The sequence below is a fragment of the Crocuta crocuta genome, unplaced genomic scaffold, assembly GCF_008692635.1.
Source record: "Crocuta crocuta isolate KB4526 unplaced genomic scaffold, BGI_CrCroc_1.0 scaffold102, whole genome shotgun sequence".
Lineage (NCBI taxonomy): Eukaryota > Metazoa > Chordata > Mammalia > Carnivora > Hyaenidae > Crocuta > Crocuta crocuta.
Window position 1 is genome coordinate 3109450 of NW_027530019.1, and position 24020 is coordinate 3133469.

General features: G+C 37.2%; 1 protein-coding gene across 5 annotated transcripts in view; it reads left to right on the forward strand.

Annotated features, from left to right (window-relative positions):
* The first annotated feature begins 13 nt into the window (after positions 1–13).
* DMXL2 (Dmx like 2) overlaps positions 14–24020 on the forward strand; it is a 153693-nt gene continuing 129686 nt past the window's right edge. For all 5 annotated transcript variants that reach the window (XM_077764401.1, XM_077764403.1, XM_077764402.1 and 2 more), the window contains exon 1: positions 14–373. In XM_077764401.1, the coding sequence (XP_077620527.1) occupies positions 287–373 (87 nt within the window). In that variant the 5' untranslated portion in view covers positions 14–286. The remainder of the gene's footprint in view (positions 374–24020) is intronic.

Here is a 24020-nt window from a genome sequence, read left to right on the forward strand (position 1 = left end):
CGCCGTACACGCACCCTTGCGCTCCTCCCGCATTTGTGCGCCGGTGCAGCAGGCAGTGGGAGCATCCGGGCATTTCCGCAGCCGAGCGGCTATCCGGGCGGCGGCAGCGGTCGAGGAGCTCCCATGGCAGGGAAGAAGAAGGGGGAAGGCAAGAGGGGGGAGAGGCGTTAAGCCGGAGCCGCCGCCGGGTGGGTCCCCAGGGAGGCGGAGGGGAAAGCGCTCTCGCAGGAGGGCGCGTGGCTCGTCGCTCCTCTCGCGCAGTCCCTAGCCAGCCCGGGCTCCGGAGATGCATCTGCATCAGGTCCTCACCGGGGCTGTCAACCCTGGAGACAACTGCTACTCCGTGGGCAGCGTCGGGGATGTCCCCTTCACGGTGAGCGGTGTCCGGGTGCTCGAGGGGGAGAGACCGGGGGTCAAGAGCCCCTGTCCCGGCCCACGCCTCCCTGGGGAGACTGTGAGGTGCTGGTGGGCCCCACCTGCGCCCCCTTTGCAACCCAATATTGGGGGGCGGGCGTGGGACTGTGAGTCTTTCGGCTGGTGTGGGAAATTACCCGTCAGGGAAAAGGATTAGGAATCCACCGCACTGTCTGCCCTCAGCAAACGGGCCCCCGGGGGTGACTGGACTAGAAGGTTCCTCTCCTAGGGCGGCCCCGTCTGCGGTGGAGGAAGATGGTTGCAGTCGCTGAAACCCCAGAGCGTCCTTCTCGCACCTGCTCTCGGCGTGGAGGCGAAGACTTGGTCTTCTTGTCTGGGAGCATGGAGGCGATGCTGCACCTGGCTCCCCTAGCCCGCCTGTGGCTTTAAATCTGATACGACCCCACCTTCTGTATCTCCAGATATGCAGAATCTTACTTCCAACAAGGAAATAGGACATTTCATTCTTTGCCCCAAAAAAATCTAAATGGAAGGGTTAGAGTGACAGTGGCCTGGAGAGCTATTTATCCCGAGATCACAGTTTGGTAACCTTCCTAGGTAATATTTAATCCTTTTGCAAGGTAGGCTGGTTTATTCTTTTTTAAACTAAGGCAATGCGAAAATTTTATAACTGTTATTTTGGTTTTGTTTGTGTGAGTAAAGTGTGTGTAAACAATAACGTTCGAACGTCTTTAATATCTCATTGGAAAAGACAGGTTTTCTCAATGAGCTTGGACGGATCAGTCTTTTTGGAGAATGGATGTTATTATTACAGCTAATTCCAACTAAGCCCTAGAGCTTCTTTTTACCCATAGACTCCCATGGATCAACACGAGTTCCTTTTCTGTATTAAATTTATTTCTGTATTAAATTTGAAGACATTGTAGGCAGTAAGATCTTGATCAAATACACATTGTTATTGATAACTTGTGCTTGATAAAATTGGGAATAGCATAATGGTATGTTTTTTAGACAAGGAAAACAGTTCGATTTGCTGTCTGCTTTCCAACAGCATGTGTTTAAAGCTGCAGAAATAAGAAAAGCTCCAGCAAAACTGCAGAATCATTATGTAGCACAGTGCATTCTGGAACAGAATTTATCTGTCATTATGATACATTAAAAATAACCCCATAAGATTGTCTTTTGGCCGTTTTACTTTTTAAATGTAATCAACTTGGCTTTGTTTCCGTTCAGAATGAACCTTTGAGGATATAATTTGCCTGACTTATATTGTTACACATGACCCCATCAGTGGTGTCATCCGTGTTTTGTATCCATGTGACCTAAAAATCTATTTGAGCTTGGACTTCAAGTATATAGAGACAATTTGGGACATAGAGGAAATTCCCCTCTCCCCAGTTCTGTAGGTGGGAAGAAAGTTCCCTACCCTTAGAAGAGTAGGCTTTCTTCATCAAGAAATCTGGAGCCTTGGGTTATTGGGTCTTTTCACACTCTCGTGGTGGTAGTTTTCAGTTTCTATCTAAAGTGGAGCAGTGTCTCACTGTGGGAACAGTGAAAAGTCCTAAAGAAGTTCAGATGCAGTCTGGAAAAGTCAGCACAAGAACTATTAGCATCGCACAAGTGTGGTTATGCTGTAGGCCACCCGTGACCAGGACCTTGAGATCATTTTCAAGTCTTTTACCATCTCCCTAGTTCAGCCTGTTACCAAGGGTGACTGACTGACTGCAGTGTCTATCAGATTTATCCCTTTTCTTCTTCTTAGTTACCATCTTATCATAGTACTTAAATGTATTTCTTAATATAAACACTTCTAAACTGGTTTTCCTGACAGTCCTCTCTGATCAGTTCATCCTCTGCACGGCTGCTGGGATATTCTTCAAATAACCATTTCACCATATCATTTTTGGCTCAAGAATATTAAGGGTTCTTAATAGATGTGTTATGATTTTAAACTTGTCAGATAGTCTGCCATCTTTGACTTTATATTTGCTTATGTGTACTCACCTTGGCCTCTCAGCTATAGACCTACTCATCATTTTACTGTGTCCTACATTTTTTTAAAAATTTTATTTATTTCTAGGAGGGAGAGAGAGAGAGAGACAGCGTGAGCAGGGGAGGGTCAGAGAGAATGGGAGTCACAGACTCTGAAACAGGCTCCAGGCTCTGAGCTGGCAGTCAGCACAGAGCCCGATGCAGGGCTTGAACCCACGAACCGCGAGATCATGACCTAAGTGCAAGTCAGATGCTTAACCGACTAAGCCACCCAGGCGCCCCCTCTGTCCTACATTTTTATGTTGCAATATAAGAACCCTTTTTATTTTCCCAAATATAACTCCAAATTTACCTGGTTTAGGTAAATTTGCCTGCGTAGGATTCGGGTTATTTTGGCCCTTTAACATTTACAGATGCATGCCTAGGATTCGGGTTATTTTGGCGCTTTAACATTTACAGATGCATGCTGCACACCATCTCATTTTAATATCTTGGTTTTGAAGGCACTGATCCAGTTATAATTTCACCATGAACTAGAAATGACCTTTCGGACTCTAAGAAGAACAGATTTGCTTTTAAAAACTTGAGAACAAGCTGTTTTCAAGTACTCTAGAGTCAACTAACAATCATTTGAATGCCTACATTAATACAGTAAAAACAAATAATCAAAAATCAAAAATAAAGCTCTTTTACATAGAGTGTGCCGTTTGATTTGTGTAGCAATCAGATGAAAAACTTTAGTTCTGGGTCAGATGACTAAAAAGGGGACCGGCCAGGACTGGAATGGAGGTCCTGTGACTTCTCATCTGGTAGGATTTTCTCTGTAGTATGTTTTTTTCCTTCAGAGTGCTTGCTTTGAAGGCTATGTATATGTTTGGAAGGCACAAACATGGCCAGTGTAGAAAGAAAGATTGTATTGCAAGTAGACAGTTTTTAGTCAGTGATATCTTTCATGATAACCTGAGGATCTTTTCAAAATAGGGAAGGTCATTTATTTTAGAGTTTATAAACTGCAAGTTTTTTTTTTTAAAGGAATTGTTCTAAAAGGATTTTGAAGTGTTCATAACATTGTAGTTGAAATAGTGTGTTATATATATTGCACTGTGCGTGGTGGGTCGTGGGTGGTGTGATCAACTGGATTGTGAATGACTGCTTATGTCACCATGGCCCAATCTGTGCTATGTTGTCATGGTGGTGCAGTTTGTAGTGGACAGTCCTAGTGATGTGTGTATCTGTAGTGCTAACGTGCTAGGATGGTTTTCACTTGTGTTTGGGCAGTTAGTGGTTTTTAAAAGCAATTGTGATTTTATGAATGTGGTTGTATATATCACCTTTTGATCATTCAAGGTCTAAGTTCTGGAAATATGGTTATCCTGTAATAAGTCAGGTCCCAGCTAGTCCAGGGAGGTGATATTTTACCATGTATAAGCTTTGTTGTCTTTATTTGGCCAGTGAGACATTCCCAGCTGCCTTGTATATAAGTGAATGTTTTAGAGCTTCATGTTCACAGATAATGTGAATTTTCCTTAATTATGTTTTTTATTGCTTTCCTGAAAAATAGTCGTTAGGTTTTTAATTTTTTTTTCTGTAAGCATTAAAATATCAATTAAAATAATGATAGTAAATGATTACTAATGTAGTTTAATTTTTTTTCACATTTTGGCCTTCAGTGGTACAGACTATATTTTCAGGTATATAGGGACAGTTGATGTTACTCCAGTCTGATACGAATTCAACACATTAATCAAAGTTTACAAAAATTAGTCATTTCCACTCTCAGGGAGCTTAATATATACTGGAATAGATTAAAAACGATGTATATAATTATAATGTAAGGCAGATGAAAGAGCACGTATAGTTGGGAAGATAAAAGATGTCATGTTAAGATCAGCAGTTGTAAAGACAGAAAGGTATTAGGCCTTTTTGGATGTCAAGAACAACAAAAGCCAAGGAATGTTGTGATATAAAAGATTATTGGGTGACTATTCCTTCACAAAACAATTACCCCCCCCCCCCCNATGAGAAAACACCCTAAGAATGTTGAAAAATACAGTTTGCAAACCTTACTTACAGATTTTTAGGAAAACATGTATTTTGACATTTCCTAGCTTTTGTTGTTTTGTTTTTTTTTCTTCAAGTACCACCAGAAAGTTAGTAATGAATGCAGAAATATTCATTTAAATGTTAGAAGTTACTGTTACATNCCAGTCCTAGAATTATGGCAACATTGAATTTGGAAGATGATCAGTCTGTTTATATCCATTTAGCAAATGTTTGTTGAGGACATAAGTGTGTGAGGCTCTGTGGAGATTAACAGCAACAGCAACAAGAGAACAAAAACGCATAGTACTGATTTCAGGAGTTTCTTAAAGAAGTATAGGAACCTGGTATCTACTTAGAGAGTTAAGACATGTACTTAACTACAGCTGGCTGGCTGTGTGGTGTTGTGAGGCACTTATATTCTTGTGGGAATTCAAGAATAAGAGATCACATTTAGGCAGGAGAATGGGGAAGTTGGACAGAAAAGTGCTTCTTTAGCTGGTGGGTTATCAATGTCTATAGCAACTTATACAGCTATTGATAGCCTGTGCTGATAGGAAAAAGGGAAAGGCAACAGTCAAGAATTTAGATTTCTCTTTTCCAAGAGAATTCAGCGGATTTGTTCCTGGAGAGTAGCTTCTTGTTTATTTTACATTGATAGCTTTCAGAGTTTTTGTGGACATGTGTTTGGTGTGAACCTGTAGGTAAATAGGAGGTTATAGAAGTTCTTACTTATGTCTCTGTGTAGATTGTTAGCCTTCCTGCTTATAGTAGACTCTTAGCAGCTACCCAGAAACTGTGGTACAAGTCCCAAATAATGCCCCCTTAGAAATGAGAAGTCAGAGACCAACAACTTAAATGACCTTAGCTAAATTACTTAAACTTTTTTAGGGTTTTCATCTGTAAAATGAAGTTCTTAAATTAGGTTCTTTTTAAGTATTCAGACCTTGAATGAGCAGGATATGGGCTTTAGAGATCTGTAAGAGGTGAAAGGGAAAATGGACCAGAAATGTAATGCAGTGGTGGTGAAGTTATAGTCTCTTGTATATTGCCTCTCCACTTATATGTGTAAGACTGTTGGTCTGACTTTACAGTTAGGGAGTTGGACCTCCTTTCTGGCTCAAGGAATAAGCTATGCAGAGTGTTTATCAAATTGTGTGTCTTCTTTGGGCTCACCGTGGAGAAGATGGCTCTTGTTTATGATCGTATCCTCAGTGGATGGTAGGTGATAGTTGCCTGCGACTGACACAGTGCAATATGAAGTGGGAGATGGGGCCAGTGTGATTATATTCAGGGTTTCCACCCTGTCGATATACTTCTCTACTTTATGCTCCTTAAAAGAGGACTTTAGAAATTAGAATCAGTACCTTACCTTGGGTCTTGGGAAATTTTTTAGAACAAATCAGAGTCTCAGTATTTAATTATGAAAAAGAGCACAGGGTGTTGGGTTACAACTGCAGTGACACAGTGGAAAAACAAGTCATGCCTGACCAGTTTAATTCCCTTCTATGACAGAAAGCAAAGCAGTATTTAAAAGGGAATAATGATAGAAAATATCTGTAATTCACATTTAATAAGGCTCTTCAAGCTTGTTTATTATCTTTGAAAACAAGTTTGGAAACTCAATATTTTATTAGAAATATTAGAGTTTTCAGTCTTTTTGAATTTGTAGAATCCTTTTGTATTATATTTTTGCTCTGAAACCTTAATTCATTATGTAACAGGATATAGAACCTGTTATTGAGGAAGCAGGTGCAACTTACACAGGTGGTATGACTGTATTTTCTTTTTTTTTTTAGATATGGCTCATTGTTACTCTGGAACTTGATGCATATATGTGAACCAGTTGTCTGTACTTTTTCTTCTCTAACCTTCTCATTTCATGACTGTTAAAGGCTTGTTTCAGTGCTCCCCTCTCTTTCCATTCTAAGTGCCTGCAGATTAAAACGATTATCTCATATCCCTCTCATAGAGAAGTCAGTAAGTATAAAAGGGCCAGTGCATAGAGGGAGACTCCTTTAAACACGAACTACATGATAATTTGGTGGAATGATTTGAGAACCATAAATAACATCTTCTTAGATTATCAGTAAAGATGTTCTTTTAGGGCCACTTCTCTAAAAAGTGAACCTTCTCAGGATTTAATTTAATTTGTACTAAGTCATGATGTCTTCATCCTGTGATTTTAAAGAGAAACCCAGGAAGGGTGCCCGAGTGGCTCATTCGGTTAAGCATCCACTTCTGACGCAGATCATGATCTCATGGTTCAAGCCCTGTTTTGGGCTCTATGCTGACAGCTGGAGCCTGGAGCCTGCTTTGGATTCTGTGTCTCCCCCTCTCTACTCCTCCCCTGCTCGCACTCTGTCTCTCTCTCAAAAATAAATAAACATTAAAAAATTTAAAACCCAGGAAACTTGAGACCGTATGAGCATTATACAAGGTGGCATGGATGGACCCAAAAAATATGTAGAAGTTTTGGCTTAGACTCAGTTCAAAGATACACGTAGCTTATATGGTAGCTGTAGTTCAGAAACAAAATACTGACATTTTCCTAGAGTAATAACTTTAGTTTTGTGATATGCTAACAGTTTCCATGTTTTCTCTGGCCTTGACTGTGTGTATACTTTCAAGGATCTAATAAGGAATATTCAAATTATACTGTACTCTACCTATAGCATCTTCTGTCATGCCTTTCATATACATGAATTGTCAGTATTTCCAGCAAAGGCCATTTCTTCCATTTATACTTGTAGTTTTAAACTGTGAGCAATTTTCTTCCCTAGGGGGCATTTGACAGTATTTGGAGACATTTTTGATTGTTGTGATGGGGTTGTGGGGGGAGGACAGACATCTCCTGGGGAGAGGCCGGAGAGCCAGATAAATGTCATAAAATGCAAAGCACAACCCCCTGAAAAAAAATGAAGTAGCCACTTACTAATTTAGGGAAGGCTGGAGGACAATGTTATGAGGATTAGGATTCTGAAATAGCTATTAGAAATTCAAGAGGGGAACGTCCCTTGGAATCTTTCATTCTTTTCTTTCATTTATACCCCATATCTAATATTGGCAAATTCTGTTGGCTGTGCCTTCAGGATGCATCCAGAATCTGACCACTTACTTACTTTATCTCATCTGTACTGCTACCACCCTGTTCCAAGACACCATCATGTCTAGGATTATGGCAATAGGTTCTTAACAGGTCTCTCTGCCTTATTTCCCTTTAGTCTTACCCTCTTTCAGTTTACTCTCAATATAGTAGCCAGAATGATCTTATTAAAATATAAATCAAATCTTGTTAATTCCTTTTTAAAAACTTTTAAATGACTTACTATTTTTTTCATACAAAGTCTCAAGTGCCTTAAAATGCTTTTTAGTGTTATTTCTTTACCATCTGGGACCAAACTTTATTTGGTACAAAAAGTACCCAATATATTGGTAAATGGAAAGGGCACTTAGTATAATATAGAACATACTTATTGTAAACATAGGGATCACTTTTATAATACTGTTTTTTATACTATCTATAATATAGGTTGGTGGCATTAGGCTATGTTTAGATCAATGAATTTTATAGGATGAGAGCAGGGAGAGCAGATCAATCCAGGTATAAGGCTTTGCTGGTCTGGTTTAATCTAAGGATATATATTATGTATTGAGAGGAATTGACAATGTCCCCATCGAGGAATTCTCACATTTTTCTTAATTATGCTTTTAAAAGCTCTAATACATAAAAATTAGAGATTAGCCTAATACCTGGAGTGTGTTGATTCTGTATTTTAGGAGTTACATGTTTTAAAAATAAGCTGAGCTGGACCTGGAATTGAAAATGGAGGAGCCTCTAGAGGCATGATAGAGGTGACTACCCTACTTGGTGGTGAACTGAACTCAGCCAAAGGAGAATTGGGCAGAAACAAAATTCTCTTTAGAAAGCAATTTTAATAATATTCTAATACATAGACAAATAGAGCATTCAAATATGGCTATCATAATTTAATGATGGAAAATTTTAATAAAATTTAGATAAAATCAAAAGCCCAATTTGGCCATTAAAAACAAAAAGCAAATGGAAACCATAAGAACTCAAATTTTTGTTTTAAAAAATTACTAATGTAATACTTGCATTATAAAAAAACTCATAATTCAGAAAATGTTCAGAAATAATTCAGAAATGTAGAGAATTAAAAGGAAAGTTCCCATTCCCCAGTAGAATTTTGATTAGCATAACTTCGTGGTTATCCCTTACTCAAAAAATATTTGAGCATGCAGGCATTGTGCATACCCTTTAAGATAAACCAGCCATCTAAATGTGCACTGTTATATAGGAGGACTTGGTGTATGTAGTTTTAAGCTATAAACTAGTTAAATTGAGGGTCGTCTTCCAAAGTGATGACTTTGGTTATAGAGAAATGAACTGTAGCTCTTCTTTCTGGCAGTATTTAAATAGTACCAGTTGTATGTGGTTGGTATATAGAAAAGAAACATTTCTTTTTGAAATGGTAATATTAATGTCGATCTTGCATTTTAAATTTTATTATTTTATTTTATTTTTAAAGTTTATTATTTATTTTGAGTGAAGGAGGGGCAGAGAAGAGAGAGAATCCCAAACCTGCTCTGTGCTAACAGTGTAGAGCCTGACATGGGGCTTGAACTCAGGAACTGTGAGATCATGACCTGAGCAGAGATAGAGAGTGGGACACTTAACCAACCGAGCCATCCAGGTGCCCCTATTTTTTATTTGAGAGAGAAAGAGGGACAGAGGGAGAGAGAGTGAGTACCAGTGGGGGAGCGGAACAGAGAGAAAGAGAGAGACTCTTAAGCAGGCTCCATCCACACTTAGTATGGAGCCTAATGCAGGGCTTGATCCCATGATCCTGGGATCATGACCTGAGCTGAAAGCAAGAGTTGTTCGCTCATGTGGCTGAACCACCCAGGCTCCCCAGTGTTGATCTTGTATGTTAAATTGGTACATGGAATGAAATGTTTTACAGTTGAGACCTAGTTCAGGAATTTTAGATCTGAGAATTAAAGGATTTAATCAAAGACACAGCTAGACCTATGGCAGAATTAACACTGCCTTCATTCATATGGCCTTGCAGGTAATATGAAAAATGTAGAAGAAAGATAAAATCATTTCTATTAGTATAACCAGAGATAACCCCTCTTAACATTTTGGTAAATTGGACGTAGGCCTCACAGAGGAGACTTTTTATTATTGATTTGAGAATGTTTATCTGTACTTTTTCCTGAATAAGTTTTGGATAGTTATTTTTCTAAGAACTTACTATTTCGTGTAGATTCTCAAATTTCTTCGTATAAAATTGTTCAAAGCAACTTTTTATTATCTTTTTAAGGTCTGTAACATCTGCTGTATTGCTTCTTTATTCTCCTTACTGCCATTTATTATTTGTGCATTCTCTTTTTCTTCAATAGAGGTTTATCAGCTTTATTAACCTTTTAAAATAACCTGTTTCTAAGTTTACTAGTGGTTTTTTTTTCTCTCTTTTAACTGTATTTATTTTGAGAGAGAGAGCATGCATGAGCAGGGGCAAGGCAGAGAGAGGGGAAGAGAGAAAATCTGAAGCATGTTCCTTTCTGTCAGCACAGAGCCTGATGTGGGGCTGGATCACACAAACTGGGAGATTATGACCTGAACCCAAGTCAAGAGTAGGACATTCAACCAACTGAGCCACCTGGCAAGTCAGATGCTTAACCAACTGAGCCACTGGGTGCCCCCTAGGTTTACTAGTTTTATTACATGTTTATTTTCTATTTCATTAATTCTTATTTTTAATTATTTCCTTCTCTCTACATTATTTGTATCAATTTTGGTCTTTTCCCCCTAACGTGTTGAGATAAATACTTAGCTCATTTCAGTCTTTCTTTCTAATAAATGCATTTAAGAATGTAAGTTTTAGGGGCGCCTGGGTGGCTCAGTTGGTTAAGCATCTGACTTCGGCCCAGGTCATGATCTTGCAGTTTGTGAATCTGAGCCCCGCATTGGACTCTGTGCTGACAGCTTAGATAGAACCTGGAGTCTGCTTTAGATTCTGTGTCTCCCTCTCAACCTCTCCCCCTCCTCCACTTGTATTTTTCTCTATTTCTTTCTCTCTCAGAAATAATAAATGAATAAACTTTAAAAAAAGAAAGTTGAGTACCTGGGTGGCTCGTTTAGTTAAGTGTCTGGCTCTTGGTTTTGGCTCAGGTCATGATCTCACAGTTCATGAATTGGGCTCTCTGCTGGCAGTGTGGAGCCTGCTTGGAGCCTGCTTGGGATTCTCTCTCCCTCTCTCTGCTCCTTCCCCACTTGTGCACGTGCACCCACTCTCTCTCACTCTCTATCTCAAAATAAATACATAAACATTTTTAAAAAGGTTTTTAAAAAATGTAAATTTTATATTCTTAAGACCTACTGTATCTTCATACCACAAAGCTATGTTTTAGTTACTAACTCAAATAACTTGGAAGTATGTTTCTAAATTTCCAAATACATATACGGAACTTTTCTAGTTGTGATTCTGCTTATTAATTTCTAGCATAGCTGTATTGTTTAAACAGCATATGACATATACTTCCAATCTTAAGCTTGTCAAAATTTGAATTGGTCAGTCTTTATGAATGTTCCATGTATGCTTAAATGTGTGCTCTCCAGTTGTTAGAGTGTTCTACATGTGTCCTTTAGGTCATTTGTTAATCATGTTATTGAAATGTCCTGAAACTTTACTGGTCTGCTTATTCATTTTCTTACTGAGAGATGTATTAAAATCTATGAGTATAGATTTATATCCCTGTTTTCTTATAGATTTGTCAAATTTTGCTTTATTTATTTGTGCTTACACCTTTAAAATAATTATATCTTCCTGGTGAATTGAGCCTGTTTATCATTATGAAATAATCCCCCCCTTCTTTTTTATCTGTTGGAACTTTATGTAGTCTACCTTATCTGATATTAAAATAGCTATCTCGGCTTTCTTTTGGCTAGTATTTTCCAAGCTTGTCTTTTTCCATCCTTTTACTTTGAATTTTTCTGTGTAGTTCCATTTCAGAATTGTGACTCCGAAATATCCTATACTTGGAGTTTTAAAAATTTTGTGTTAATTAGAACTTATAAACTTTTTTATTGCTTATTTATTTTTGAGGGAGAGAGAAAGAGAGGTGTGCAGGGGAGGGGCAGAGAGAGAGAGAGACAGAGAGAGAGAGAGAATCTGAAGCAGGCTCCAGGCTCTGAGCTGTCAGCACAGTACCTAACAGAGGACTTGAACCCACGAACCATGAGATCATGACCTGAGCTAAAGTCAGATACTTAACCGACTGAGCTACCCAGGTGCCCCAGAACTTTTAATTCACTTATATTTAATGTTATTACTGGCATATTCATGTTTAAATTTGCCATCTTACTATTTGTCCCTTTTGCTCTTAGCTCCCCTATTTTCTCCTTTCTTCTCGCTTTTGAAATGCATTTTTTTTCATTCCCTTTTTCCCCGTAATAGTCCTAAAGTTGTATATTCTGCTTCTATCCTAGAAATTACAACATGCATTCTTAAGTTGCCATTTAACTTGCAAGTCTGCTGAGGCTTTATAGTCCTTCAGGCAATACAAGGACCCTTTATAATGTTTTTACTTTTTTCCTGCTTATGATCTATCCTTCAGTTTTATGTCAATAACTTATAATAACTTATGTCAATAAGTTTTCATGTTTATAAATCCTGTAAGGCCTTATTATTATTTGACATAGTCGATGCTTATTTACATTTACCTAAATATTTATTATTACTTTATTCCTTCCTGCATCATTCACATTCCATTTGGGATCATTTTCTTTCTTCCTGGAGAACCTTCTATAAAATTTTCTTTGGTGTGGATCTCTTGGTGTTGTAATGTCATGTTTTGTTTATATGAACATGTCTTTATTTTGTTTCATTCTTGAAAGATATTTTTTCTAGGTAGAGAATGATAGTATTTCCTTTCAGCACCTTAAAGATGTTGGTTCTTTGTCTTCTGGCTTCTCTGGTTTCTGATGAGATGTCAGCTACCAGCCTACTGCTTCTTTAAAAGTTGTATTTTTCCTCTCGGCGCTTTTAACATTTTTTTCTTTGTCTTTCTGAAGTTTTACTATGTTGTGTCATAGTAAAATCCTGTGAGTGTGTCAGTCCTGTTTGAGACTTTTGAGATTTTTGAATCTCTGAATTGATGTGTTTCATCAAATCTGGAAACATTTCAGGTAATATCTCTTTAAAAATTGCCTCTACCCCATTGACCTTATGAGACAGACTAATATATCAAACATATATTGGGCCTAATCACTTGATTTCTATATCTAATATCCTTTCCTCTCTGTTTTCTTTTTTATCGTTCTCTGCATCATTCTGGATGGTTTCTTCTAATTCATTTGCTAATCCTATTTCAGTCATGTCTAATTGGCTTTATTGCATTTATTGCACTGACTAGTACTAGATTTTGTTTGTTTTTTTGTAATGTCCTATAAGATGGAACAAGTTTCCTTCTATTCCTTTTTTTGCTGGAAGTTTTTATCATGAAGGGATCTTGAATATTGTCAAATGTTTTTTCTTCATTAATATAATCATGCAATTTTTCTTCTTTAGACTTCATATGGTGGATTACATTGATTTTTGCAAACTGAATTAGCTTTTTATTACTGGTATGCTATCCTTTTTCTGTATGGCTAGATTCAGTTTGGTAGTATTTTACTGACTTTTTTTGCATCTATGTTTATTAAGGATAATGATCCATAGGCCCCCCCCCCCATATTCTTTTTGTTTGGTTCGGTATCATTGTATTGCTAGGTTTTTGAAATGAGTTTGGAAGTATCCCTTTTATGTTTTCTGTCAGAGGTCATGTAGAATTGGTGTCATTTATTCTTTAAATCTACTAAACTTTATTTAACAGTTAAAGGACCATTAGGTAATATATTTCATCTTGGGTGAGTTTTTGTAGCTTCTTGTTGAGGAGGAATTAGTGTTTTTGATCCATTTCTTTGTCATATTTTTGTGTATATAATTGTTTATAGTATTTTAGTATTACCTCTTTAATGTGTGCAAGATTAGTACTGGTATTCCCTCCTTTATTCCTCATATTGATAACTTGTTTCTTCTCTCTTATTCTTTGTCTTCCTAAAGGTTTATACATTTTATTGTTCTTTCAAAGAACCAGATTGTATAAAAGTTTATTTTTTTTAGTAATCTGTACACCCATGTGGGGCTTGAACTCATAGCCTTGAGATCAAGAGTCACATGTTCTTCTGACTGAGCCAGTCCGGTGCCCCTCAAAGAACCAGATTTTGATTTCATTCATATTTTCTATTATTTTTCTCTTTTAGTTTTCATTGATTTTCTGCCTTTGGCATGCTTTGAATTTGTTTTGCTTTCCTTTTCTAATTGATTTAATAAGGAAGCTTAGATTACTGATTTGAGAGTGTTTTTATCCTATCCAGTTTAATGTGTTTGCCTGATAATTCAACATCTCGGTCTTTTGATTGTTTTTTCCCTTTACCTTGTGAGTTGAGATTTACTTCGTCTTTTGTATTGCTGAGTAATTTTGGATTGTAACCTGGATTTTTATTTATTTTAAAGTTAATTTATTTATTTTGACAGAGACAGTAGCGTCAGAGAGAGAGGGAGAACTCCCAAGCAGGCTCTGCACATGCTGTCAGCGTAGAGCCCAATGCAGGACTCAAACCCATGATACTGTGAGATCATGAACTGAACTGAAATCAAGAGTGGGGCACTCAAGTGACTGAGCCACCCAGGCACCCCTGTAAACTAGACTTTTAAAACCATTATGTTATGAAACTTTGGGTCTTGTGTAAATCTTACAGAGAATGTTGATATTTTTGTTTTAGCAGGCATTCTACTTTTTTGGATTCAGGCCAGAAGTTCTCACACCAGCCTTCTATGGGTTGTCTTTCAATGTCAGTTTCATTTTTAAAGCCTTTGAATCCCAGTTAGATATATCCTGTGCATGTTCCTCCTGGTGCCTAGTAAAGGGCCTGGTGGGTGGCCTCTCCTATAGTTCAATTCTCAAAGGTTTTTGCTTTTCTTTTTAAGGTGTGATCCACACATGTGTTGCCTGGGAATGAGCCCTGGAGTTTATAAACAAAGTTTATTGGATCATTCTTCTGAGCTCTTCCTTTTCTCTGATTCCCCTAGCACTTTCTGGTTTTTTGGTCTCTCCCCTTTGTGGTTCTCTAGCTGTAAAGTTGAGACTTTACTCTGCACTATACTTCCTGGATGTACTGCCAAGTAGCAGCAGGACAGGGAAAGAAAAAAAGCAGTGGGGATTCACCTCACTTTCTTGGAATCATAGCTCCTCATGTGGGAGCTGTGGAACTGCTTGGGGGCTGGAATGTGAGAAAATGGAGAAAGGAAAAGGATAGATTCCTCTTTTTGAAAACTGAGACTGTTTTCCCACTTCTTCGGCCAAAAATAAATGGTTTCTCTTGGAGCTCTCTTGTTTTGCTTCTTGGTTTTGTACTAACTTTGGTTTAACTCTGTGCTCGTATGGTAGATTTAAAATTTTGATCTTTTTTTCTAGTTCACTTGCTACCATTTACTTTTCAGAGTCCTCAAATAACCGCTTCATGCATTCTGTTCATGTTTTATGGCTGCATTCAGTGGGAGACACCTAATTTATTGTAGTTCTACTTGGAACTGGAACTATGATACCATTTTTCATACCACTGAAAAATATCAAGGACCTAGCAATAAGTCTAATGATGCATGTAGAACACTTCTACGGACAAAATTAATAAAACTTTAGGGAGAAGAATTCCATATTTATGGACTGGAAGATTCATTACTGTAGATATATCAATTCTTTCCAAATTTATTCATAGCTTTGATGTATTGCCAGTCAGACTTTTGAGAGGATTCTGTGGAATTTGACAGAGTGATGCTAAATTTTATGGAAAGAGTTGGGGCCAGGAATAGGTAAGACAGTCTTAAAGAACAGTCAAATGAGAGGACTACTTTGACCAACTTAAGACTTGAAAGTTGTGACCATCAAGATAATGTGGTGGCCTCAGAACAAATACACCAGAGTAATAAAACAGAGCACCAGAAACAGAGTCCTGCATTTATTGATGCTTGATTTATGTCAAGGATGACATGGTAGAGTAGTACAGAATTGTTGATCTTTTTGGTCAGCAGTGCTAGGGTATCTTATCCTATATATAGGAAAGAAGTAAAACTTGGCCCCTATGTCACGCCATATACCAAAAAGAACTCCAGGCAGATTATAGAATGTAGATGTGAAATACGGAACAATAAAGATTTTAGAAGGCAATATAAAATATTTATTCCTGTCGAGTTGTAGAAGTTCTTTATATAATTTGGATATTAATACCTTGTCAGATATATCATTTGCAAATCTTTTCTCTCATTTAACAGGTTGTCTTTTTTTTTTTTTTTTGACGTTTCCTTTGCTGTGCAAAAGCTTTTTATTTTGATGTGGTTCCAATAGTTTATTTTCGTTTTAGTTTCCCTTGCCTTAGGAGACAGATTTTTAAAATGTTGCTAAGGCAGGGGCACCTGGGTGGCTCAGTTGGTTAAGTGTCCAACTCTTGATTTTGGCTCAGGTCATGATCTCACAGTTTCGTGAGTTCAAGCCCCATGTTGGGCTCTGCACAACAGTGTGGAGCCTGCTTGGGATTCTCTCCCTTTCTCCCTCTCTCACTACCCCCACTCCCTCCCCCCACCCCTGCCACTCACACTGTCTCTGTCTCTATCAAAATAAATAAATAAACTTAAAAAAATGTTGACAGCTGATGACAAAGAAATTACTGCTTAATGTTCTTTTCTAGGCTTTAATGGTTTCAGGTCTCACATTTAGGTCTTTAACTTATTTTGTGTGAGAAAGTGGTCTGGTTTCCCATTTAGGGGAATCTAGTTGTCCCATTTTCTCATTACCATTTGTTGAAGAGACTATCTTCCCCATTGTATATTTTTGCCTCCTTTATTGTAGATTAATTGACCATATAAGTGTGTGTTTATTTCTGGGCTCCCTATTCTGTTTCATTGATCTATGTGTCTGTTTTTGTGCCAGTACCATACTGTTTTGATTACTATACCTTTGTAGTATATCTTGAAATCTGGGATTGTGATACTTACAGATTTCTTCTTCTTCTAGATTGCTTTGGCTCTTTGGGGGTCTTTTGTGTTCCATATACATATTAGAATTATTCTAGTTCTGTGAAATATGTTGTTGATATTTTGATAGGGATTACATTGAATCTGTAGATTCCTTGACTGGTATAGACATTTTAACAATATTCTTCTAATCCATGAGCATAGTGTCTCTTTCTATTTGTTTCTCTCATCTCTAATTTCTTTTTTTTTTTAATGTTTTATTTATTTCTGAGAGAGCGAGAGAGAGAGAGAGAGAAAGAGAGACACCGTGAACAGGGGAGGGCCAGTGAGGGAGGGAGACACAGAATCCGAAACAGGCTCCAGGCTCTGAGCTAGCTGTCAGCACAGAGCCTGATGCGGGGCTCGAACCCATGAACCGTGAGATCATGACCTGAGCCGAAGTCGGATGCTTAGTTGACTGAGCCACCCAGGCGCCCCCAATTTCTTTCAATAGTGTTTTATAGTTTTCACAGTACAGTCTTTTACCTTGGTTAAATTATTCTTAGGTGTTTTATTGTCTTTGGTACAAATGTAAATGAGGTGGTTTCCTTAATTTCCCTTTCTACTACCTAGTTATTATAGTACAGAAACAAAAGTATGATAATTCTGGGCATTAATTTTGTATTTGTAATTTTACTGAATTTATTTACCATTTCTAATAACTTGAAGAGTTCCTATTGGTAAGTGATAGTAATGGAGTATAACTATTTGTATGAGGTAAGAAGCCATGACCCTTACTAATAAAAATAAGTACAGAAATAAATAAGGAAAACTCTTCCTTACGAGGAAAGCCAACTAATAACGTTTTTGTTTGTTTGTTTGTTTTGTTTTTTGAGAGACAGCATGAGCAGGGAAGGAACAGAAAGAGAGGGAGACATGGAATCTAAAGCAGGCTCCAGGCTCTGAGCTGTCAGCACAGAGCCTGATGTGGGGCTCAAACCCACAAAGGCAAGATTGTGACCTGAGCCGAAGACAGATGCCCAACTGACTGAGCCACCCGGGTGCTCCATAAAGCCAACTAATAACTAATGAAATGATAGAATTAGATAATTGCCATTTGGCAACCATTATAATATTAACTTCAGGCAAGAAGTGTCCGGTAGATACTAAAACTAGTGGGTAAAAGTTTGAGAAGTCACAATTTATTTATATAGCCTCAAAATATCTTTCTACAAGAAACGTACTAATTATTAAGGAAAAATACTTTTATAGAGGAGAAACCTGGCAGATACCACCTTTATCAACTAATCAGAGTTAACTGCCAGAAATGGGGTAAATTGACAGTTAGGCCTGTTGAAAAAATGAGAGGAACCTGTGATGTTTCTATGATGATCTTGCTCAAAACGCATAACCCGAATAATCATTAGGAAACATCAGACAAACTTATTTTTGAGAATTCTACAAAATCTTTTCTAGAAAGCTTTAAATTTATTTTGCTCAAATCCATCGAAGAAGTAACTATCCATGGTAGTTGTAGCCTTATGAAATATATTTTGATTAAAAAAAATCAAAATATGTTTATTACAGGAATAGAATTTAGTGACTCATCACTTATATACGACACCCAGTGCTTATCCCAACTGAAATGTATTTCTTTCTTTAAAAAAATTTTTTAATGTTTTATTTATTATTTTTGAGAGAGACAGAGACAGAGTGTGAGTGGGGGAGGGGCAGAGAGAGGGAGACACAGAATCTGAAGCAGGCTCCAGGCTCTGAGCTGTTAGCACAAAGCCTGATGCAGGGCTCGAACTCATGAACTGTGAGATCATGACCTGAGCTTAAGTCGGATGCTTGACTGACTGTGCCAACCAGGTGCCCTTGAAATGTATTTCTTAAATAATAGGACTTGAAAGTTGAAATTACTCCTTGATCCATGGGCTGCAGAATAGATATTGTGGGAGAAGGCATGAAAATAACACCACTCTCATTGTACTTCTCTGCCAGAGCTTTTTTTTTTTTTTTTTTTGGTAGTTTATTTATTTTTGAGACCGAGACAGAGCATGAGTGAGGGAGGGGCAGAGAGAGAGAGAAACACACACAGAATCTGAAACAGGCCCAGGCTCTGAGCTGCCAGCACAGAACCCGGTGTGGGGCTCAAACCCACGAACCACGAGATCATGACCCGAGCTGAAGTTGGACACTCACCTGACTGAGCCACCAGGTGCCCCATCCGTCAGAGCTTTTGGACGACCAGGTGCGTTGACAATGAGCAGTAATATTTTGAAAGGAATCTTTTTTTCTGAGCAGTAAAACTCAACAGTGAGCTTAAAATATTCATATGTTGTAAACATATGTGTTGTCATCCAAACTGTGTTGTTCCATTGATAAAGCAGAGGCAAAGTAGATGGAGCATCATTTTTAAGGGTTCTAGGATTTTCAGAATTATAGGTGAGCATTGGCTTCAGTTAAGTTGCCAGCTACATTAGCCCTAAGAAGAGAGTCAGCCTGTCCTTTGAAGCCTTGAAGCCAGTCACTGACTTCTCTCTAAGTATGAAAGTCCTAGACGGCATCTTCTTCCGACATAAAGCTCTTTTATCTACTTGGAAAATCTGTTTTTTAGTGTAGTCATCTTCATTAATTATCTTAGCTAGATATTCTAGATGATTTGCTACAGCTTTCACATCAGTACTTGCTGCTTCACCTTGCACTTTTATGTCATGGAGAGGTCTTCTTTTCTTAAACCTCATGTCTCATCCTCTGCTAGTTTCAAACTTTTCTTCCACAAGTTCCTCATCTGTCTCAGCCTTCATAAAATTAAAGTAGGGGCCTTGCCCTGGATTAGGCTTTGGCTCAAGGGAAAGCTATGGCTTGGTTTGATCTTCTGCTCAGACCACTAAAACTTTCTCTCCTGTAAGCAGTAAGGCTGTATCACTTTCTTAACATTTTGTTTGTTCATTGGACTAACACTTGTAATTTCCTTCAAGAACTCTTCCTTTGCATTCACAGTTTGGCCAGCTGTTTGACACAAGAGGCCTAGATTTTGGCCTTTCTTGACTGTAGACATGCCTTTTTTACTAAGCTTAATCATTTCTAGTTTTTATATTAAATGAGAGACATGCATGGGCACCTGGGTGGCTCAATCAGTTAAGTGTCTGGCTCTTGATTTTTGCTCAGGGCATGATCTTACGATTCACGAGATTGAGCCTCACCTAAGGCTCTTGTGCTGACAGCACAAAGCCTGCTTGGGATTCTCTCTCCCAACCTCTCTCTCTGCCCCTCTCCTGCTTGTGCATATGTGCACCTGGCTGCATGCTCTCTCTTTCTCTCTCTCTCAAAATAAATAAATACATTAAAAAAAAAAGAAATAGTGAAAGACAGGAAACTCCTTCATTTGAACACTTAGAGGTCATCATAGGGTTATTCATTGGCCTTTTAAAAAATACTGTGTCTCAGAGAATAGGGAGGCCCGAGGAGAGGGGTGGGGAGGAATGGCTGGTCAGTGGAGCAGTCAGAACACATACAATGTTAATTAAGTTTGCTGTCTTATATGGACATGGTTTGTGGTACTCCAAAACACTTACAATAATAACATTGAAGATCACTGATCACAGGTCACCATACCAAATATAATCATGAAAAAGTTTGAAATATAGTGAGAATTGCCAAATGTGACACAGCTACAAGTGACCAGATGCTCTTGGAAAAATGGCACTGACAGACGTGCTTGATGCAGGGTTGCCACAAGCCTTCAATTTGTAAAAAACACAGTATCTGTGAAGTACAGTGAGCAAAGCGTAATAAAAGGAGGTATGCCTGACATATTCTAAGCCCCAAAGGATCACAGATGTCTGTTTTAATAACTATCTTTTTTATACATCCTGTTTTGCTAGCTTTCCAGCCTACCCTCCTCATTGCATTCCCTACTCTAATTCTATAATCTAGTCATAGCCAATTCCACATTTTCTTTGAAGCCCTGCTCTACGCAGTCCCAATCTTTGTATCAATTTTGGTTTAGCACAAGTAACAGATGAACTGAGGTAAAAGCTAGGTTTGTTTCTGGTTGATATAATGAACCTAGGAGGGACAATTGGGCTTCAGAGTGATTGGAACTAAAAAAATAAAAAGCTGGTAGAATCAAGAATGCCTTCTCTTAGGGATTTTATGTACTTATTTTTTCGTGAGTTCTTTGTTTTCAGATATCTGATGCATTCAGTTTTTAAACTGGGGGTTTCAGTTTCACATTGCTGACTTATCCCTTGAACATGTATGACTTTTCTGCTTAACTCTTCCTTCTAACTCTGGGTTTTATTATTTGAATTCCTCAGTGGACTTTGCTTGACCTAGCTCATCTCTTTCATCTGGCTGATAGCCACTGGTCATTACTCTGGACCATCCTCACATCCTGTCAGCTGTGAGTAGGGGAAAAAGTTACAACGTAAAGACCATTTAGCTGGGGCTCTGTGCAAAATAGTGCACACTGGGTTATTTAATCTTTTTATCAGGACTTTTTGAAGCAAATTTGTACACACATAGAATTACAGCTTAAAAATTGAAAGGAGTCTCAGAAGTGATCTAGTCACAATCTTTCACTTGACTGATAAAGGAAATATCTATAGACAGATTGTTACAGTTAGTATTAACACCTCTAGATTCTCAGAAATATATTCTTTCCATCATATTGGTATTGTATTGAGAGTTTAATTATAATTTAATAGTTTAGTCACATTATTTGGGAAATGTCTTTTGGAACACTGTCAGGACCATCTCCCTCAAAATATCAATATTTAGGTTAAATGAAAAAGTGGAAATTTCCTTTGTTGCAAAATAATTGGAATTTGTATAACATTATATATTAATATTGGTACATATTACATAATGTACTATTAACTTTAAAATTCTTTCAAATGTAAAATTTATTAACAAGGAACAAAATACTGAGTCACTTGTCTGTATTTCTAATAATTAAATATAAAAAATATTGTGTTTCTTTAGAAGTAACCATTTAAAAAAGTAGTATTTTACTACATTATTCTTTGTGAGGCAATATTATTATATATCCCAAGCTTTAGAGAACAGATCTGAAGCTGAAAGGTGGCTAGGTTTTTATACATGTTGGCCAGTCCATGCAGTACCAATACTGCTGTGATTTCCTTTAGAAATTTTTGATAAGTAATACTTGGAGTGATTTTTTTCTCCACACTGACATAGTTATTTAGAAGAGATGATTTTTGATTTCTATTTCCACACTTACTTTTTAGTGAGAATGCACACAAGCTGGAGATAGAGCAGATTTTATAATATTTAATTAGAACAAATTAATTATTGCATAATTCTCTTTTCAAGGCCTCCTTCACTTATCAGATATTTACTAGCATCAGTAATTTTTTAAAACCCCTGTTTTGTTCTTTGTTCAGGGTCATAGAAATTAGTTTATACTATAGGTGTCTGCATTTTTCTTTAGGTTAGTATTTAGAAATTTGTTGTAGCTCCATCTTTTTTGTCAGTAAAGTATCAAAATTGGCTACTTTTTGACTAATACTAAAGATTGTTCTCTTTTTAATTTAAAATTTTAATTAAAGGAAGTTCTGCTTTCAGATCTGTTGCTTCTTTGGGGTTTTTACGAAGAAATTAAAACAAAAATCATTTTGTCTCTTACTATTTAATCACAAACACTTTTAATATTTCTTACATTTCTGTTTTTTCAGCCATAGATTTTTGTTTTTATATATTATTAAAATTTTTAATGCTTATTTATTTTTGAGAGAGAGACAGAACATGAGCAAGGGAAGGAGGGCAGAGAGAGGGAGACACAGAATCCGAAGAGGCTCCAAGATCTGAACTGTCAGCACAGAGCCCCACATGGGGCCCAAACCCACAAACCGTGAGATCATGACCTGAGCCGAAGTTGGATGTTTAACTGACTGAGCCACCCAGGCGCCCCTGTTTTTATATATTATTAAGTTTTGTCGTATGTTTCACTCAGTATACCACTTGCAACTTAGCCTTTTTCTACTTTTATAAGTAGTCTGTTAATTTTGCATTTCCTGATGTGAGTTGTTTCTAAAAGTAACAGTCCTTTGGTTACCACACATGTAGTCATATTATTTCTGATACTGCTTCACTTGTCATTGACTTAGGGTAATGTTCTCCAGGCTTTTAGCATACTATTTAGTTTTTTTCTCATTTATTTATTCTGCTTTTTCAGCATTCAAGAGTGGACTTTAGGCTGTTAGTATGATTGAATCATATTAAGTAAAGTCTGTTCTTAGTCATGTGGAAAGAACAGCTGTTGTTCAAGTACTACCCTTTCCCCCTTTCCTAACTGTATGATGAACTTACATCTCACTGACAGGACGCTTCTCTAGTTTGTGGGTGGTGGTAGTAGACAGTAGTTGATAATGGTTAAGGGTTTGATTTTAGGTGTAGAAACTTGTAGAAAGACAAATGAGGCTAATTGAATGTATTGCTGATAAGTACCCTTATTTGTAGACTGAAATTTAATTTTGAGAACTCTGTATATTTTTATAAATAAATGTATAAACTTTCCTGGTAATTCATAAATTAGGCCTTTAAACTAGTCCATGGCCTATTGTGATCTATTTCTAAAACCTTTCAAATTGAATTGTGTATTATATAGATATATTATTTCAATCAAGAAGTAATGTTTTGTAATTTGCTTACTTTATCTTTAGGTCAGGCATTAAAAAAATCTTATTAGCTACATATGACAGTGGATGAATTTACTTAATCTGAAAAGCGCTCTTATAAATCATTCAGAACAACATTACTAAAGACCCAGTTAAAAAATGGACCAATAACAGGAAGTCAGTTTTCAGAGAAAGAAATATAAATGATTGATAAATATATGAAAAGATGCTCAACTTTCCTCCTAATTAAAATACAAATTAAGACAACAGGGAGATGTTAGGTTTTGTTGGATTGGATTATCAGGGTTAGTGAGGAAGTGGGGAAATAGGTACTTTTATACTCATGAGAAATAAGTCTTTTTGAAGGGAAATTTGTAATACTTACTGATTTTAATTACTCATCCAGCAAATTATGTCTTAGAATTTATCCTTTGGGTATACTTGCACACATATGTGTAATATCATAAACACATAGATGTGCACTAAAGCAGGTTTTATGGTAGTGAAAGACTGGAAACAACCTAAATTAATTATGGCAAAGCCTCAAAATGAGACATGATACAACTATTAAGAAGAATGAGCTAATTCCTACTATGCTGTTAAGGAAAGGTCTTCAAGACAAATTGATAATTAAGTGGAAAAGAAGTTGCAGAATTGTGTATAGCATAATCCCTTTATATAAAAAATATTTATACATAGATATATATACACTAAACATTTCAGGAAGGGTTCATGGGTCAGGTGATCACTCCTTAAGTGGTCAAGCATAAGATGAACTAATTTTTGTATTTAGTTTTTATTTATATATTTTTCAGTTTCTTTATTTTGAAAGAGAGAAAGAGAGAGCGTGTGCAAGTGGGGGAGGGACAGAGAGAGGGAGAGAGAG